The sequence below is a fragment of the Pteronotus mesoamericanus genome, unplaced genomic scaffold (genome assembly GCF_021234165.1).
Source record: "Pteronotus mesoamericanus isolate MK-2021 breed Mesoamerican mustached bat unplaced genomic scaffold, CSHL_Meso_final scaffold_705, whole genome shotgun sequence".
Taxonomy (NCBI): Eukaryota; Metazoa; Chordata; class Mammalia; order Chiroptera; family Mormoopidae; genus Pteronotus; species Pteronotus mesoamericanus.
In genome coordinates this window covers 3780607-3801187 of record NW_026555326.1, presented here as the reverse complement: position 1 = coordinate 3801187, position 20581 = coordinate 3780607, and the positions used below count along the sequence as shown (strand labels likewise).

Below are 20581 nucleotides of genomic sequence, written 5' to 3'. Positions count from 1 at the left end.
CCTGGCAGGATGATCTCCAAGCCCATCCATGCAATCACAGAAGGTAAGAGTACATTTTTAATGGCCACATAGCTTTCCACTGTGTACATCAAGATACCACAGCTTTTTTATCCACTGGTCTACTGGTGGCACTTGAGCTGTTCCCAAATCTTGGCTATTGTAAATAACGCCGCTGTGAACGTAGGAGTACATAGATTCTCTTGAACTGATGTCTTGGAATTCTGACATTATATGTCTACAAGTGGAATCGCTGGGTTAAAAGGCAGTTCCATTTTTAATGTTTTGAGGAAACTCCGTATCATTTTTCACAGTGGCTATGCCACTGTGCATCCCACCAGCAGCGCACCAGGATTCCCTTTTCTCCTCATCCTCGCCAGCCCTTGCTGTTTGTTGGTTTCTTGATGGTGGCCATGAGGGTGGGTGCGGGGTGACACCTCACTGTACCTCAGTTTGCATGTCTCTGGTGATTAGTCACATTCCACATCGTTTCATGTATGTATTGGCCCTCTCTGTGTCTTCTTTGGAGAAGTATCTATTCAGGGCCTTGGCACATTTTTTAATTGGATTGTTTGTCTTCCTGGTGTTAGTTGTATGAATTCATTAAGGATTTTGGAAATCAACACCTTATCCTATGTATCACTGGTGAGTATGGTCTCCCATGTAGTGGGTTCCCTTTTCATTTTCCTGATGGTTTCTTTTGCTGTGAAGAAGCCTTTTAGTTTGATGTAGTCCCATTAGTTTATTTTTTTTTTGTTTCCCTTGTCTTATACGTATCAGCAAACATATCACTATGACACATCTGAGATTTTACGGCCTCTGTTTTCTTCTAGAATTTTTATGCTTTCACAACCAACAGTTAAGTCTTCATCCGTTTTGAGATTTTCCTGTGCGTAGAGCAGGTCTGTGGTCTAGTTCCATTCTTCACACACCCCTGTTTGGTTTTCCCAGCACCAGTTATTGAAGATACTGCGTTTACGCCATTGGATGCTCTGATCTCCTTTGTGAATTATTAGATACCCATATAGGCATGGGTTGATTTCTAGGCTCTCTGTTCTGTTCCATTGATGTATATGTCCGTTCTTATGCCAGTGCCAGGCTGCTTTTATTCCATTGGCCCTGTAGTATAGCTTGATATCATGTATAGTGATACCTCCAGCTTCGCTCTTCTTTGTCAAGGCTGCTGACGCTATTCGAGGTCTGTTTTGGTTCCATATAAGTTTTTGAATACTTGTTCTAGATCTGTGAAATATGCCATTGGCATTTTAATAGGAATGGCATTGAATCTATAGGTGGCTTTGGGAAGTATGGGCGTTTGAATGATGTTAATTTTTCCAATCCACTTCTTTGTAGTTTCCTCAATTTCATTCTTCAGCGTCCTCCCGTTTTCCAAGTAGAGTCTTTTCCTTCTTTGGTTAATGTTATTCCTAGGTACCTTATTTTATTGTTACCTTAGTAAATAGGATTGTTTTCTTACTTTCTCTTTCTGATAGTTCATTCTTTGTGTATAAAAGCCCCACCAAATCCTGAATATTAATTTTATATCCTGCTCCTTCGCCAAATTCATTTATTGGAGCTATTTGCTTTTCAGTGGAGTATTTAGTGTTTTCTATGTACTATATCTTCTCATTTGTGAATGACGACAATTTTGCTGCCTCTTTTCCAATTTGGATACCTTTCCTATTTCTTCGTGTCTAATTGCTGTGGCTCGGACTTCCAGTACTATGTTGTGCAAGAGTGTGGGAAGTGGACATCCCTGGCTTGTTCCCAGACTTCAGGGAAACACTTTCCGCTTGTGTGTATTGTGTATGATGTTGGCCTAAGGTTTTTGTTATATGGCCCTTATTATGTTGAGGTAGGATCTCTCTAGCCCCACTTTGCTGAGAGTTTTTCATCCCAAATCAGTGCTACATTCTATCAAGTGCTTTTTCTGAGCCTGTTCGTATGATTGCGTGATTTTGTTACCTTCATTTTGTGTATGTGATGTATCACATTAATCGATTTCTGGATATCATTCCAACCTTGCATCCCCAGATTAAATCCCATTTGATCATCGTGTATGATCTATGTAATGATCATACTGGACGCTGGATGCAGTTTTCTAATATTTTTTTTAGTACTTTAGCGTCTATGTTTATCAGGGATATTGGCCTATTATTTACCTTCTTCCTAGAGACTTTATCTGGTTTTGAAATTAGAACAGTACTAACCTAGTAGAGTCAGCTTGGGAGTCTCCCATATTCTTCAGTTTTGGGAATAATTTGAAGACAGTGCCTGGTCTTCTTTGATGGTTTCATTAAGTTCACCTGTGAAGCCACCTGGACCAAGACTCCCATTTGCTGGGAGCTTTTCTATTGCTGCTTCAATTTCATTAGTTTTTCAGTCTAATCGTATTTTTTGATTCTTCCTGATTTGTAGAAACATTGCTGGCTTCTAGGAATGTATCCATGTCACCCAGGTCATCCAACTTGTTGGCATATAGTTGTTCATGGAAGTTTTTAACAATCCCTTGTATTTTTGTGATGTCAGTGGTTACAGCTCTTCTTTCCTTACTGATTTTATTTATTTGGGTCCTCGCTCTTGTTTTCTCCATGAGTCAGGTTAAAGGGTCAACAGTGTTGTTTATCTTTTCAATAAGCCAGCTCTTAGCTTCATTGATTTATTGTTTTGCTGTATTAGTGTCTACGTCATGTGTTTGTGGTCTGATCTTTATGATTTCCTTCCGTCTACTTGCTCTGGGATTTTTTGCTTGTTTTCTCTGACTTCTTTTCCATGTGGGGTTAGGCTGTTGGAGATTTCTCTTGCTTCTTTAGTAGGCCGTAGTGCTGTGAACTTCCTTCTCAGGACCGCTTTCAGTGTGTCCCATAGAGTTGGGGTAGTGACGTGTTCATTTCCATTTGTTTCCAGGTAATGTTTGATATCATCCTTGTTCTCATTGTTAACTCATTCATGGTTTAATAAATGCTATTTAGCCTCCATGTCTTTGAATGTTTCTTGAGTGTTTTTATTGTAGTTGATTTCTCGTTTCAGGCCATTGCATTCTGAGACAGTGCTTGCTAGGAGTTCAAACTTTAGAATTTGTTAAGGCTTATTTTGTGTCTCCACATTTGGTCTGTTAGAGAATGACCCAGGTGCGCTTGAGAAGGATGCACATTCTCCTGCTTTGGGATGAAAGGTCCTGTAAATATCAATTTACAGGGGGTTCATCTAATCTAGTGTGTTGTTTAAGGTCACTGTTTTGTTGCTGATTTTTAATATACCCGTAGAAGACAATGGGGTTTTAAAGTCCCCTGCTATGACTGTATTCCTGTTGATCTGTCCCTCAAAGTCCACCAACATTTCCTTTGTATATTTAGATGCTCCTATCTTAAGTGCATGCATGATTACAAGGCTTATGTCTTCTCGTTGGATCGATCCCTATAGCTTTATGTAGTGACCTTACTTGTCTCTTTTTGTGGCCTTTCTTTGGACATGTATTTTTTCTGATGGCTACCACAGCTTTCTTTTTTTCTTCATTCCCACTTGCATGGAATAGATTTTCAATCCCTTCCCTTCCAGCCTGTGTGAACATCTTGTTCTGAAGTGAGTCTCTTCCGGACAGCATATGTACGGCTCAAGTTTTCTTATTAATCCAGCTACCCTCTGTCTTTTGACTGGAGCATTTAATCCATTTACATTTAAGCCTATTATTGACAGGTATCTTTATTGCCATTTTCTCTGTAATGCCTATGTTTTTCTCCTTATTTCTTCTTAAAGCTGTCCCTTTACCATTTCTTGCAATACTGGTTTGGTGGTAATGAACTCTTTCCCCTTTCCCTCCTGTCTCTCAAGGTCTTCATTCCACCTTCAATTAAATGATAGCTTTTCTGGATAAAGTAGTCTTGGTTGCAGGTCCTTGAATTCATCACTGAATACTTAACGCCAATTCTTTGGGCTATGGGTTTCTGTTCAGAAATCAATGGACGGGCTGATGGCATTGTTCCCGTAGGTAAGTAACTCTCCGTTGCTGCCCTTGCAATTCTCTGTGTCATAAACTTTGCCATAGTAATTATCCTGTGTCTTGATGGGGGTCTTCTTGCATTTATCTTGAATGGGGCGTTGTACATCCTGAAACTGTGTAATATTTTTCATCACCCAGCTAGGGATATTTTGTACCATTATTTCTTCACACAGGCTCCTTATCCCTGGCTCCCTCTCTTCACTTTATGGTAACCTTATGTTATGTAAGTTGTTCTGCTTGATATTGTCCCAGAAGATTCGTCGACTTTATTTATTTTAACTTTCCTTTTGATGCTCTGCTTGGGTGCTTACTGTTTGTTCTCTCTTCCTCTAATTCACTGATTTGATCCTCTGCTTCATATAACCTGTTGTTGATTCCCTCTAGTGTATTGTTCAGTTCTGACTGGTTCTTTGTTATGGTTCCCCGTTACATTTAAAGCTCACTATCTCTTTCTCTAAGTTCTCAGTGACATCATCCATCCTTTTCCTAAGGTCCTTGAACAAAGCTCTAACTATTGTTTGAAACTCTTCATCAGGTATTTGGGTTGCTTTCATTTCATTCATTTTATTTAATTCTTTTTCTTGGGAGTTCTCTTGTTCTTTCATTTCAGGTATTTTCCTTGCCTCCCCATGTTGTCTCTGTTTCTTACTGAGATCTGCTACGACCCCTAAACCTACTAAGATGGCTTTTTGATAAAGTGTCTTGTGGGATTCAGTGGCACAGTCTTCCAGGTCCCTCGATCTCTGTGCTCCTGGAATGTGTCTCGTGCGTTAGGGGCATCTCCTATTGTATTTGAGGCTTCAGTGATGTTGGCCTTTTGTGGGTCGAGTTAATCCTTCGGGCTATGTTACTCTAAGGGGAAAGCTCGATCAACCTGTGTGAGATGCTGTGCAGGGGCTGCCCCCCAAGGCAGAGTTGTCCCCCGTAGAGTCTGAGGCGTGCCAGAGTATCCTTTCGGTGTGCCAGTTTTGAGACTAGTTGGGTTGAGCTCCGGTGTGATACGAAGTTCTAAACTGGTGGTGTTGGTTCTGGGTTTACTAGGGTGGGGTTCCGGTACAGGTCACGGTCAGGTGTTGTGTGTAACAGGCCTTGGGCTACCTGTCTGTAGGTACCACACTGTTGTCCCGTGTCTGCATCTCCTGGGCCAGGGTGTGCATCGGGTGGGCCAGTCTGTGTAAGAGAGTCGGCTTCCTCCAGCTTAGAGCTTGGGTCAGATCTGTAAAAGCACTGAGCCTCCTGAGGTCCGCATGTAATTGTTAGCTCCTTCCCCTCCCCTTCAGCTTGCCTGGTCCTCCTCCAGAGCCTTCCAAAGACAGACTGCAAGATGAGCCCAGGCCAGGGCATCTCCATAGCCACTTGCAGAGGTGGAAAGCACGGTATGGCAGTGCCACTGGAGTCGAGGGGACAGGGCGGGCAGGGCTGTCCAAACTTTAGGTGTCTCTGGGCAACTCTGGAAGAAGAGTTGTGTTGGGCCACACACTGAATACACAAACACTAGTGAAAACTGATGAGCAAAGAAATGGTGTTAAGTAAATGTACGATTTTGTGTTGGGCCGCATCCATAGCCACGCTGGGATGAGTCCAGCCCATGAGCTGCGGGTTGGACACCCTTGGGAGAGGGTCTCCCACCTAGGGCTCATGCGGTTGGGCACTCAGTGAGGGGAAAGCGTCCCCTGTTTCAAAGCCAAGCCCCTCAGTCTCTGCCAAGTGTCCACCTCTCATTTCCCAAGGGGGTTCATTGCAGTTTCACTTTGGGAGCAGCCAGCTGTACCCTCTAGGGGAATGCTCAGTCACCCTGGGCTCAGGGGGATAGATCAGGAGGGTCCCCCATGGGGATGATACCAGGCTAACCCTTAGGAGAAGGCTCAGTGCTTTGTCCTGATCCAAAGCAGTACCCGCTGAGGGTCTCATCCTTTGAATGGTCCTGCACTGAACAACTCTACCTTCCCCCCATGGAACTTCCCCTGGCAGGCTTGTCCACGACTGGGCAGGGCCGATTCAGGTGGTCTCTCCTTATGGGTATTGTCTACAGTCCTTTAGAACAGGGGAGGCACTTCTTCCCCTTCTCAGGGTGGCACTGGCTGAACTAGCAGTGGAGACTGCATTTGCCTCCTAACAATGTAGCCAGGCAGCCATGCAGCACTTGCCCGTCTCGCTCCCAGACAGAAGACACTGAGAGAAGAGACACACTGTGAAAATCCCAGCTCCACCCAGCTCCCCAGTCCCCCGTGTTTCTGCACTAAACAGGATGGGGCTGAAAGTTCCGGCCCGGTGTGGCACTCCAACGGCTGCACACTGCCGGACAGGGCAGACAGTCCCAGCTCTGTGCAGCCTCCCTGTGCCGCCGCACCCAGCTGGACGGGGCCGAATGTCCGAGCTCTGCATGGCTCCCCCCTGTGACGCGGAACCCCGCTGCGTGGGCCCCTGTGCCGCTACACTGGCACACGTGGCCAGCTGAATGACTCAGCACGTGAGGGCAGGGCCACTGGCTGTGTGCTCCAGGCGGGGTGGACTGCCCTTCTTTCCCGAGCCAACACAGTGTGGCCCTTGTCTGGGTCTCCTCCAAAGGCATCGCCACTAAAAAGTCGCCCTTAAAGTCACTTCTGGGTGTAGGCAGCAGACGCCTCCACAGGACCCAAGGTGGCGACGTGGCCTGCCCGCTGTCAGAGGCGGGGCTGTGCACTCCCCAGGCTGGGGCTGAGGCAGTAGGAGGGGTCTTCCCTGGGAGGGTGCGGTCCGAGCCTTTCAGGGGACTGAATCCCCGCTGAGTGTGACCACCAGGTGCCTCGTGGGCTCCTGCTCCTGTCTCCCTTGCTCTGGGTTGGGGTTCCCTGCACCGGGTTGACCCCCGCCCCCCACACACACACACACTTGCAGCGGAGTGAGTTTCGCAGCCAGGTTATCTCTCTGGCTTCTCGGCCGCCGCCGAGTCTGAGTGCACGGGCTACTGTTTTCCGAGTCACAGCCCTTCTCTGCACTCTCTCTGGGGCCTCTTCTGTCGTCCTTGGTGATACTATTTCAGATCAGCTGGCCTTCAGTTGGCCGTTCAGGTTGATGGCTCGTAATTCAGCTGTCTATTTAGATGGCGCCAGGAGCAGCTGGGTACAGCTTCCACCTGCTCTGTAGCCGCCCTGAAACCTACTCCTGTTTATACTTTTTATAAGGTTCAGTGGCACACTGCTTCTGTAAAACTAGTTGAAAATTGAGAATGTTTGCACATGAATGAAAAGCACAGTTGCCATACTGAAAGAACATGTGTGATAAACACATCGAATATTGCGTAAAATAGTTCAGAAAGAAAACAATAGTCAAGTTCTCTCAGAATTCAGTGAAAAAGAATAAAGAAGAAGTCCAAAGAGAAGCTATGTGCAAGACAGACAGTATGAGGATTAAAAATACAGATAACAAAAACTTAAAAAGGAAAATGATAAGCCATGCCTACCCATCACTAGGAAAACATCTGTATTTCAGGGTTGAAGATTTGATTGCGATGCAAACATTCATTGCAAAATACAGATGATGTATTATAGAATTGTACCCTTGAAACCTACAGATCTTTTTAACCAATGCCTCCCCAATAAATTTATTTAAGAAAGAGAAGAATAAAAAGAAAGAAAGAAATTTTAATCGCTTCAATAATTCCAAAGGGAAATTAATAAACTCTACAACGTGCAAAAGAAACTGCTGAGAAACAGATGAGAAAAATAAAGGAGGTCTAGAAATCATTTTTTGTTGAAATAAATGATGAAGTACAAAAATAATATCCGTGATGTAGAAAATTTGGAACAACAAAAAAAAGACACAAAACTTTTAGGAAGCATGGTCAAATGTTTTCAGCAAAGTTAAGACACTAAATGGAATGAGAGAGCTAATTGTTCAAAAGTGAAACTTCGCAATCTCGTGATAACTTGGTACCAATCTCTAAGGTTGCAAAACGTATGCAAAAAACTTGAAAATGGGAGAGACCAAGACAATCCATGCTAGACATATTAACAGGGAATGGGCAAAGTATGCTTCTTTTGATGACACTGAAATTGAGCAAACAGGTTTCAATATTCATGTGTTGTGTATATATCCCAGATGCACACATGAAATGAAATTTCTAATGGAATAAAAATTGGATATATAACTTTAACCCATGCCATTTAATTCAGCACACCTGAATAATTTCATCTTCTTGTCAAAAGACGAAGGCTTTTCAAAAGGATCAAAAGCATCCCATATGATGGCCTTTACAAGAACCATGCCTAAGTTACGATGACACAACAGTGTTCGTTATATGTGCGTATCAGGAAAATGCAAACACTTGAAAATGGCAGTAATAATATGAGAAAATATACAGAATTTAAGAAGTCAATCATCAAACGGGTCTGCAGAGGGATTGTTTTATTTTGGTACCCGGTATAATCCACAAGGACGCCCAAAGTGAAGACACAGAGCATTGCCATGGGAAATAATGATGAAATAGCCCTTGCAGTCGTTAGAGGATAGGGAAAGAGCAAGAAGAAAACCCCGGTAAAACAAGTGCAGCTGAGGCTTGTCCTTAGACGTCCCGTAGATTGCACTCTGTCCAGTCTGCCTCGTATGCGTGCTGTGAGGGAGTTGATGGGAGGTGGGTGGAATAAGTGTCACTTTTTGCCTTTAGGTTTCATCTCATTGGTCAGCCGTCGGCCAGATGCATCATCTCAGGTAACACTGTCACTTGGGAGACGGAGCCACCACTCTGTGAAAGTGAGTTAAGATGTCTTCCTATCTATCCCACCGGTTAATGCCAGCATTGCACCCCTAGAATCACCAAGAACCCGTCTCATCCCTCTTGGTAGTGATACTCTTCCAACATTTGAAAGAGAATAGCTGCATGCTGAAAAGTGCTCACAACGTTCCAAGCTTCTCGTTCCTTCTGGTTTTTCCTTATCGTGGTGTATAATTTATTTAAGACAGCCCCTACTTCCTCTTTTTGGGTTGAACATTTCCCAACTTGCAGAGCATTCTCTTCAGCAAAGTAAGCAAATACAAAGCTCGTGAAAGTAGCCCAGCTTCCCCTCTGCCATCTCGCAGCATCAGGTCACAGGGTGAAGCGGTGGCTCTCTCCCTTCCTCCTTGCGCTTTGAGCCCTGGCATGGCATGCGGTCGTCCTGTGAGTGGTTTGGAATAGGAGCTTCCTACCCTTTGGGTGGTAAGAGGAGTGAGCATTCACAAATTAGCACAGAATATAAAGAGGCTACATTCCCCGGGCTTTGGTGATAACGTGAAGAAATCAGCACACTCAAACCCAAATACTGGTGGGATAAATGGGGACAGCCTTGCGAGAAAGCCAGTACACGACAGGTATTGACCCTTCATTGTATTCATGCTTTCCATTAAGCAGTTTGACATTTTATGATTTATTCTTTAAAAACTAATTACCATGATTTTTGCAAGGACATTCCTACACAAATGTTTACCTCCATTATTGTTTGTGATAGTGGAAAGGTCAGAGCAATGTAAATGCTGATCATATTTCAATGTTTCAGAAATAAGGACTTCCAACAGGCGTGAGACGAACTTTGGGAAATTGGGAAGAAAGCACCAGTTCTGATTATATTTAGTTTTATTTTGTGCTTTAAAAATTTCTGCTTGTCTGTCTGTTTGTTTGTTTTTTAGTATTGCTTCATTTTAGAAAATACAAGATATTTATTGAGGCCTTCACCATTCACTTCCAAAATTCAGTCTCCCTCAGAGACTGTTTGCATTATAAACTTTTAAATTTCTTTGTGATAAGATTTTGAATCCTGGTATTATCCCATAATTTAAGTATTCCTATTGACGATTAACTATTTTAGTCACTTTTGATCAAAACAGAAAACAAAACTAAGGACATAAATCCTAAAAAAAATTATAATTACAAGAAAAAGTCCTAAAGCCAATGAAATCTAAAACTCTTTATTTCTATAGGAATCTCTTGCCTAGAGGTCTGTCTAGATCCAAAGAGAGAGAGAGAAAGAAAAAAAGAATCCGTATAGCAAGTGATGTCTAGCCTACGTATTTGATCACTATTATCACCCAAATTACACGGGGAGCCAATAAACTACATATCTGAAATTTCCACTGTTTTCTGAAGTGAAGGGACAAAAGAAAGTAAGCAAATAGAGGAGAGAAATGGAAATGAGGCAACTTTAAAATAAATTGCCCACACATTTCCTTAGATGTGTTTTCTTACGCTTCGGCTGTCCCACCTACTTAAGAAGCACGGTAGCTATCAGTTTAGGAGCCTGCTGTATAGATATTCTTTATATATGATTTATTTCTCTGTTTTCAAAGCACAGCACACATTGGTACGTTGTATATGCATATTATTTACAACTAAATAAACATACACACATTGGGAAAAATTGAAAGGATAAGACATGTGTTCTGCAAGAAAAAAAAAGTTTAAAATACACCAGAATGCATTACCCCAGAGACACAGGTCTTTGAAATGAAATTAGGAAGTACCTTCTTACACTGAACTATTATTACGAGAACAAAGATAGTGTAGAAAACACGTGGGGTGTTGTGTGTGTGTGTGTGTGTGTGTGTGTGTGTGTGTGTGTGTGTTTTAAAGATTACACGTTAAAGAGTCAACAGTGGTTCTTTCTAGGTAACGGACTTAAAGATAATTTTCAGTAATATTTTGTAAATTGTCTACAAGAAATGTCTATCTTCTTAAGCATTGTTTCAAAATAAAAATAAATGAATAAATAAATATGGTTCCACGTTACCGTATACCTTTGAAAAATGATGGAAATATGTCGTATGCTTTGGAACACTTTAAAATGCCTAGAAATAATTGATACTTAGATTAGGTTTAATTTGTCCACAAAATATCTGTGCTTTTGTATCTTTTTAGGAGTAGAATTTTGATACATTTTCCCCACTTCTCCAGTCTCCATTGTCCTGAGTCAGTGTACTGGCAAAATATCTCTCTATCTCTAATATTCACATTTTCAGAATAATTAGCGTAGTCCAGAACACATGTTCAGCTATTTTCTTTACTTCTGAATCTGTGATTATTGTGTCATGTATAATATTTTGTATTTGTGCTCTATCTCTTTTTTATTAGTTGTCCAGAGATTGTGTTTTTATTTCTTTGATAAAGATGCCCTACTGCGTGCTACATCGTACTACTGAGCCATTGAATGAAGCCAAATGCCTTCTATACAATGAGAACTGAGTTAATTACAGTGAAATAACATAAAACATTCTCCCTTAAAATGAGACACTTAGGATATTGGACACATTTACTGAAATAATGTTCATTGAGAAGGGCAGAAGCCATCGTATTGTGATCACTGAAACTACAGTTGTGCAAAAACATGTCTGTACATTAGAAAAGATTCGACAAGAGCAGAAGTGTTGTGAATAGTCACATGTGGTAAAGTGGGTTTCTTAAAACACTGATTACCAGAATGTATAACTGTAACTTCTAAGAAATTGAGGTTTTCTGTAACTTGTCCCCTTTTAAGTTATCTATTGTAGACCACCCCCAGCCATCGCCCACGGAGATTACAATAACATCAACAGAGAGTACTTTCCCTACGGAACGGTGGTGACCTATCACTGCATTTCTGGAACGAGAAGGCCAAAGTTTGTCCTCGTGGGCGAGAAGTCAATACGCTGCACCAGCGAAGACAATCATTCCGGCACCTGGAGCGGCCCTCCGCCTCAGTGCCTCGTACCTAATACATGCTCGCCTCCAGACGTTGAAAACGGAATAAGGGAGTCCGAGAACAGAAGCTTCTTCCCCTTAAATGAAGTCGTGAGGTTCAGGTGTCAGCCTGGCTTTGTGCTGAAAGGGCCCTCCAGCGTGCGATGCCAGGCCCAGAACAGATGGGAGCCGGAGTTGCCCAGCTGCCTCCGCGGTGAGTCTGACTGAGGCTCCGAAGGGGCCCGCAGGGGACCCGAGCCGCGGGAGGAACGGGGGAGTGGTGCCTGTTCTGGCGGGAAGGTGCGTGGTGAGCAGAGTGAGTCAAGGTGCTTAGCATGGAGCGTGAAATAAAGGTGTGTCTATATATGTTCGTGCATGTGAGTGTTCAAGGTGAGAAACAAAGCTAACTATGGGCACGGAATGTGAAGTTCCCTTAGGATTCTTATAAAAAGAAGTTCTCTGCACATGTCACCTAATATACCAGTTAAGCTGAGTAAAATCATCGCTAATTCAAATTGAGTGACTTTTCTGTTGGGGCACCATAATACAGCCCGAAAACAATGCTATGTCATAGTTACCGTGCTCTGCATGAAGTACCCAGAAAAACGAGTCTCAGAGAGGTTAGGAAACTTTCCCAGATGAAGCAGATACTAAGTCATTGAGTAAAGGCTGAAATCCAAGTTGGCCTGACCGCAGAGTCATGGAAATCAAAAGCCACTCTAGATATTTCACGGAGAGGGGGATTTCATACAGATAGTAAGTAGGACACTTACTAAGGAGGATGTTGGAAAGGCAGGAAGAGCTAAAGGAGGAAGGCTGTTTGCAGAGTGCAGGAGGCTACTGTCCTGCCTGGACCAGCAGACACGTACCTGCACTCACTGCTGAAACTGTCACTGAGCATCTTCCCCTCCAGCCCTGCTGGGGCCTCCAGGGTGCAGCTGAGGTCCTGGAGCCACAGCCGTGGCTTTGCAGGAAGTGAAGTTGCCACTGCCCAGCAAGGACCGTCAACGCGGCTGCTTCCCGAGCCTCCTCCAGAAGAACGGCCCCTGTCATCTTTCTGCGTTTTAATTTGCTACATATTCCACCAGTTGACGAAGTCTAACCACAACCCAGCTGGCAAGGAAGATAGGCAATTGTAGTTTGCAGGCTTCCAGCCCCAACCGTCAAGGAGAATGCAGAGATGTGATGCTGTGAGTTCACAGAACGGTAGTCGGCACAGCACTTAGTGTCACCTCACTGTGCATTGTTAATTGAGGGAGGCACCGGTAGGAGCCCTGAACATGGGTTTTAGAGCCTCAGAGTATTTCCAAAGTCATTTACTCCAGTCCAATCCCGATTTACACCTGAGAAAGCTGAAGTCCAGAGAATGGAACTGACCTTCTCTAAACCGAAATGAAGTGCTTTTTCATTTTACTACAGTTTCATGTGATTTCTTTGCTACTCAAGTGCATTAGCACTGAGCTAAACCAGCTGCTTAATGTGACGCCAGAGCATCAGTTACAATATGCTGCCTGCAATATGCACTCTCTTCATGAGGGCTGTGCAATTTTTTTAGATTATTCATTTCAACGGTTGCCCTCTTTTCATCGCCATCAACTGAGTGACTAGGCGGCACCTGCTATGTGGAGCGTAAAGCAGTCAGAATTCTCCAAGCCATGTCAGGGGACCGCTGAAAGAGGAGTTGGAAGGCGATGAGGAAAGATGCGAGTCCTCTTTGTTGTACCAGCGTGTGGTCAGTGATTGGCCAATCTGTTAGATGAGACTTGGGCACAAGCATTCTTTATTGCCTAGAAGGTGGAGTATAAATTGGTGATGCTTTTCTAGAAAGCAGTATGAAGATAAAAAAAATCCTTCAAGGCCCGGTGAGATAGCTCAGATCATTAGAGCATCATCCCCATACATCAGGGTTGCAGGTTCAGTCCCTGGTCAAGGCACACACAAGAAGCGACCATGAGTGCACTAATGGGTGGGTGGAACAACAAATCCATCTCTTTCTCGGTCCGTCTCATTGCTTTTAATAAAATGACGGTGTTAGTCTGCCAGGTTTTTTAAAAAATACATAGACTTATACTCATGATTCTGTTGGCTAGTTGGCCACTGAGGAAAAGTGATCATCACAATTAACAGCACTTGGTTCTCTTTCCCCAGTGTGCCAGCCGCCTCCAGCAATCCTGCATGGTAAGCGCACCCTAAGCGACAAGGCCAACTTTTCCCCCGGGCAGGAAGTGTTCTACAGCTGTGAGCCCGGCTACGACCTCAGAGGGGCTGCCTCTCTGCGCTGTACGCCCCAGGGGGACTGGAGCCCCGCAGCCCCCAGATGTGCAGGTACATACGCTCTTGTCTGGTTTGATAGGTTTAGCTCGGGGCTTCTTCTCCACATACCTGTGTCATCGATCTCTGTTTTCCTTTTCCTCCAGTGAAATCATGTGCTGACTTCCGGGACCCACTCCCCAATGGCCGTGTGCTCTTTCCACTCAGTCTCGAGCTTGGGGCAAAAGTGTCCTTCGTTTGTGATGAGGGGTGAGTGTGAGCTTGCCTGGCCTTCTGGAGACTGAAACTAGGTTTGGAATTTAATTCAAAAAGGGAAGGTTTGGTGTGACCAAAGAAACAAACAAAGAAAGAAACAAACAAACTGGGAGGATTAAAGTTTGAAAGCATGTAGGAAAAGTTAACAGTAAGAAACAGGTGAAAATAATAATATGAGATCTGAAGGGGAAAATGGGACCTATATTAAATGGCATGTGTAAAGACAAATACAATGACTGGTTATGAGTATATGAGATCTGTCCCGAAAAGGCCCAACCACTCTAAATACAATGAGCACAGATCGCGCGACACGATGCTCCCAGACAGCCAAGGTGAGTGGCCGGAATGGGCATGCATGAGCAGTGACAACTTCACTGTGCTAGTCGGTGCGGGTGATCGGCGCTGCTGAGTGAGCATGCGTCCTGTGTGGCCATCTCATTCAAAATGACTGAGCAAGAAGAGTGACAAATCTGCATCAAATTTTCCATTAAGCTTGAGGATTGCTCTGCGAAAAGTATTTGGATGATGCAGAAGGCCGCAGCTATGGGCAACTGGTGATGGGCAGCTTCACCATGACAATGTGCCCGCTCGTGCGTCTTGCAGGGTTTTGACGAAACATCGCATCACCCAAGTGTCTCTGCCACCCCTACAGCCCAGATTTGGCGCCCTGCGACTTCTGGCTTTTCCCAAAGCTAAAATCACCTTTGAAAGGGAAAAGAGTTCAGACCATCAATGAGATTCAAGAGAAAATGTCAGGGCAGCTCATGGCAATCGGGGGAACTGTGTGAGGTCCCAAGGTGCCTCCTTGGAAGGGGACTGATGCATCACAGTCTCATGTACAATGTTCCTTGTACCTTGTAGCTTCTTTACTAAATGTCTCTATTTTCCATGTTACAAGGCTGGATGCCTTCTGGACAGAACTCATGTATGCCACACACTGAGTGGAAAAAACATATTTTCTAAGCAGAGAAGAATAAAAGTAATTTGAAGAGTCCCCAGAACAGTTTGATATGTAAACAGAAAGCTTATTAAAATAAGTAAGATTATTGAAGAAGTATTTCAGTCATTCCTTTAACCGTCAAAACTGAAACTTGTTACAGAGGCAAAAATGTAAGAATATGCATGTCAAGCTAATCATAAATCTTCTGGTGGGTGATGGGCCAAGAGCGCTGTATGGTGAGCATGGTGGCTGACGTGATGTTTTCCGTAAGGTCCTGAACTTGTCCCTGTGAATCCGATGCTCTTCGCAGTGTGCACATCTCCCCATGGGGAGGATCAAGTGTGAGCAGTAAAGCGCCTGCTCAGAATGTTCCCAAGAATCCTGGCCAGCTCCCAGTGCCAATTCCGACAAGGTTTAGGAACCGTCAGGGTCCCACAGAACATTTAGAATTCCGGATGATTTCAAACAAGGACACCTCCGATGTCCTTTCCTTTTCCCCTAGAGCGTTCACACCTACTCTCCCATGGACCAACATGCTGTTGTGAGCCTCCTTCCCAGCCATCACAGATGTAGAGACAGAAGAACAGTCTTCCATCTCTTTCCAGTGATCCTCTTTTTCAATCCAAAGTGGGAGCTGTTCCACTCGCTCTTTCAGTATCAGAATTCGGAGGCTGTTGCGTTAGGAGACTGAGTTTCCCGTAAGGACAATGAGTAGATTGAGGAGGTTTGTCTTAGAACAAACAGCTAGAGATTCACTTCTCAGAGTCTGGGGCCAGGATCAAGGAGATGGCGGCTATGCTATGAGTGCCTTCTTGAAGGCTGGGACTCCACGCTACGTGGCCAACTGACAGTGCTTTCCTGCTCTCCCTTCCTGGAGGCTGTGATTTGTCCAGCTTGGAGTGGCCCCCAGGCCCCTGCCACCTGCTGGGTTCAGACGCTATGATTTTCGGCAGGGCTACAGATTGCTAATGAATGGCGTTTTGGCTAAACCAGCTCACCTACTCGCTACCTTTTGCTTCCTTAGATTCCACCTAAAAGGCAGCCCTGCTAGTCACTGTGTCTTGGTCGGGATGGAGAGCCGTTGGAATAGCAGCGTCCCTGTGTGTGAACGTGAGTAGAAGGAGAAACACCTTAGACCAATCCCCCCTTGACCTGGTTAGTATTTTGACCTACGGCCACCCATGTGTGGGTCTCCTATTTTTTTAACCTGAATTATTGTGAAATAGCTGCTGACTTTATGAGTATTAACTTGTGATTAATTTGTTGTCATGTACTTTGCTGTGCATCCTGTGTTTTGGGATGCGTTTGCTCTGCCTCTGTCATTTTGAAAAATTCTGTGTTCTATGTGAAATATCCTGCTTTACCTTTAGGTCAGGAGAGATTAAACAATGGGAAGCGCTGACGAGTTTCTGTGTTCCTTCATTTCCTAATTCTTTCTTTTTCATTTTTTCTACCACCAGGATGCAATCCCTGTATGATTTTTCTATTTCTTTTCTAACATATAAGTAGGTAACATTTTTTTACTTTTGATGCATATCACCGCTTTCATTTTGTATTTTAATAGTTCTTTTTTATTGTATTTTTATTACCATTAATCCCTCCTCCTTTCCCCCAGGGCCCTGCAATCACCACACTTGTCCTGGTCCATAAGTTCCCTTTCTTTTTAGCTCCATCCCTCCAGCCCCCGAACCATCTGCCCAAACCTGTCAACCCATTCTCTATCAATGAGTCTGTCTCTACTGAGAAAAAAATTCAGTCATTCCCACAAGTAGTTACTGAGTACGTACTATGTACTTCATGCTCTTCTGAGCTCTGGTGTTAGAACTGTGAGCAAGTGGATTCCCTCTCCCCATGTTATTTATACCCAAGTGTGGAGATGGTCAGGAAATACAATAAACAAACAAATGTTATACGTATGGCAGAGCAGAGAAAGGCCAGAATGCGGGAAAGAGAGGAGCAACGTTACAGAGGGTAAGCACTTTAAGATTCCTCAAGCTCTCAAAATGCATACGTGAATAAATTATGTTGACGGATCAGAAGTAACAGATGACTTAAGAAATGATTCTGCGATGTCAATACCAAGTTCTCCTATTCTGCCCATTTATACACTGCCCATTTGAAGAGAAGATTTTGCGTCACCTTTTGATCTTAAAAATCAGAATACGTATATACATATGTATGTATAAAATATTACTACAATGTGTATTTTGCTACAAATGTACTCAGACATCAAATGTACTTTTTATAATGAAACACATGAGAGTCACTTACACGTAGATGCCTGCTACCTGTAGCACCCAGTGTTTCTTGATGAGACATAACAAGTGGCTGGCCTACTGACGTGTATGAGAGCTCAGGTATTGACTGAACTGTCTTTCTTATTTCTCATGACTCTTAGAATTTGAAGTAGCTTCTTCCAAACCCTAAGCCTGGTTAGAAATGCCAATTAGTACCGAGGAGGGGACTGTTTGACACAGACAAGCATGTACTAGAGAGGAGTAGCTATTTGTGCCTTGCCTAAATACAGAAGAAAATTAAAGCATGAACAGATCCTTACATTGTAACAAACAAAGCATCCTGAATTGCTTAGGATTATCACAATGACCAATGAAGCTTCAGTTTGTTGGGTCAGCACTCTGTCATAATCAAGAGGACAACCAGTATAAGTAAGTAAGCAAGGAAAGGTTCTGTATCTTTAAGGTGAGTAGTACCCATGGATACGTTGTAGAAACGTTTCTCACGAATGTAAGCTCCTTGGAGGACAGTGGCTTTATCTGTGCTGCATCCCAGGGCCCAGATAAGTGCCTGGCACAGAATAAGTGCTCAAGTAATATTTATTAAGTAGTTGAATGAGTAACCCTCCAAAGGGATGATTTTCTTCTACAGATTTTTAATAAAGTTAAAATACTTGTACAGGAGTTTTCTTTTAAAGTTTTGGAACTGAATTGAAGTGTGTAAAGTTTCCCTTATGCAGAAGACTTAACTGTCAAGAAGACTCAAGATAAGCATATTCTTTTTTGTACTCTTTCAATGAAAACTGGGATTGAGATCTTACATCATTTGACTCATCTCATCAAAGGCCTACCCCAAAGACACGCTGTCATAAATGCTTTAGGTAGCAGCAACTCTAACACCCCGTGACTATGGAACGGCTCTGGAGCAAACTCCCCCATGAAACGTAACAGCTTTCGCCTTCTTTCCAGGAATCTTATGTCCAGATCCCCCCGATATCCTTAATGGAAGACACACAGGAAAATCTCTGGAAATCTTTCCTTATGGAAAAGAAGTAACTTACCTGTGTGACCACCACGCAGACAGAGGGGCGACGTTCGATCTCATTGGGGAGAGCACCATCCGCTGCACCAGTGACGGTCACGGGAACGGGATGTGGAGCGGCCCTGCCCCTCGCTGTGGACCTCCAGGTTAGCGCACGCTACCCACATCCTGGATGGGTCCAGAACACCTAAGACAGAATCCCAAAAGCCTGTAATTACAGCATCCTGTTTATTTGTGCAGGGACACAAGTAAATGCTCCATCAGTAATAAATGATTTTGGGATATGTCAGCATATAAGGTTCTGATGACCCTTGCTTCTCCAGAGCTGGGAAACGGAGGGGGATGTGGTGGATGGTGGTTTTCATTCTGACTGGAATTCAAAGGCAAATGTTGTCAAACCATAGGAATTGAAAGCAAATGCTTCAGGACCTTAACGAACATGAGTTATGACATCTACAGGTTTGAGGGCAAGCACAGGCCGGGGGAATACAAAGCCAGGCAAAATCGCTGTTAATTACATTGCAGACAAACAGCATGGAGTCCTTAAGCCAGTTTGGGCTAAGTTGTAAATTAAAATAAAGCCTATTTGCTCCTTTGCCTCCAGTAACTTTAGTCGTTGAATTCTTCTCCCTTCAGTGGAAAAGAAGAGCAAGGGAAGTTGAGCCCTAAGGAAAATGCAAAGTAAAGGGAGTGTGTAGTTCTGAGGTCTGGAGCAGGTTTCCTAAGACACCCTTGTCCCCTTAGACATCCATCTTCAGGAAGTGAAGTCTGTAGGAGAGAGTGAATTGGAGAAAGGACCCTAGTCCTGAGGGTACACACCGACCACTGAGAAAAACGGAGAGAAAAGAACGATCCCGAAAGGAAAAGGACCAAGTGCTAGAGTGTCAGAAGTCATTTTTGCGCTCGCTGTCCTCCCCCTTCACCGTGGCTTCAATTTCAGGGACGCTTATGAGTGCCAACGTAGAAGTCTTTACCAATGTAGAAGTCTAGTCCGTACTGACCGAATCAATAGTGAGAGACAATTGATTCAGTGCTGTGACTTTCTTCTTGTTCAGACCCCTATCTGAGATGGCACCCCCAGTTTACTCATCCAGACTGTTAGGCCGGAGACCATCCAGGCCATCTTCGTGTGTGCTTTGTCTTTAGTGGTGAATTTCAGTCCTGACGGGGATGCTTTGAACTGGAAGCTAGTAGAGCTAATAGTTCAGCTCGAAGATAAAAGTCAAAGACCCATACAGAGAAACAAATATCCCATGGAAAACCTTGAAAATCAGCCAGTTTTTTAAAAATCTTTTTGTTGTTGTTCAAGTACAGTGTTGTGCATTTTTCTCTACATTTCTTATGTAGAGAAAACTTATTAAATAATTTTGAAGAGGTCAGAAATTGGTTTGCAAATCTTCCAGCCGATGAAGCTCTGGGTACAGAATTGGCTGTGGTATAACAATTACTATTTGAATAAATAATTGGAAGGGAGGTAAAGGACAGCTGAAAGAGAAGCTGAAAGAGAAGCTGAAAGAGAAGGTGTTGTCAAAACCAAGTGGAAATGATTTCTATTTTTCCAAGCATATGTGCTTTTGGGGAGTGATATATTTGAATCCAACGTGAGGCCTGAGCTAATAAGCCATAGGGTCATGGAGCTAAAGCTAGAATTTAATTCAATATACACTTCAGATGATGTTTCCTTACGATAATGAGTGCAGGTTCCCTTGTTTGTTTCTTTGCTATTAAGGTGATGCGATCTGTTCCCTCCTGGTGTTGAAGTGGCTTGCTTACAAGCCAGGCCTGCAAGATTGTTGGCAGCTTGCTAGTGTCAAGAAATACCTTGAGTCCTCCATTCATGCTTGTGACCCCAACTCTGTTGCGGTTTGATGCACAGAACATCAAGGAAATTGGACAGGAATGGTGGAACCCAGGCAGGAGAGCTCTTTCCCAGGAAAAAATGGGAGAAGTTGAATCGAAGCTGTCTTGTACAGTAAATTATATGAGCAAAGTGACCAAATGGTGGAACGCCCTTTCAGATAGTATATTTTCTAATGGGCATGTGCTAATGATGGAGCTCCCCACCCGCAAGGTTACACGGAAATTCTCTCTCCGGAACTGAAATTTCTTTGGTCCTGGCATCAAATCTAACGGCATAGAGATATAAAGTCCTTGGGTTTCTCTGTGTTAAGTCTGA

At 43.6% G+C, this 20581-nt stretch overlaps 1 protein-coding gene across 2 annotated transcripts in view; it reads left to right on the top strand.

The window, feature by feature from the left end:
* CR1 (complement C3b/C4b receptor 1 (Knops blood group)) overlaps window positions 1-20581 on the top strand; it is a 105217-nt gene that overhangs the window by 40835 nt on the left and 43801 nt on the right. For both annotated transcript variants that reach the window (XM_054563480.1, XM_054563479.1), the window contains exons 12-17: window positions 8643-8728; window positions 11482-11877; window positions 13812-13988; window positions 14081-14183; window positions 16154-16239; window positions 18333-18551. In XM_054563480.1, the coding sequence (XP_054419455.1) occupies window positions 8643-8728; window positions 11482-11877; window positions 13812-13988; window positions 14081-14183; window positions 16154-16239; window positions 18333-18551 (1067 nt within the window). The remainder of the gene's footprint in view (window positions 1-8642; window positions 8729-11481; window positions 11878-13811; window positions 13989-14080; window positions 14184-16153; window positions 16240-18332; window positions 18552-20581) is intronic.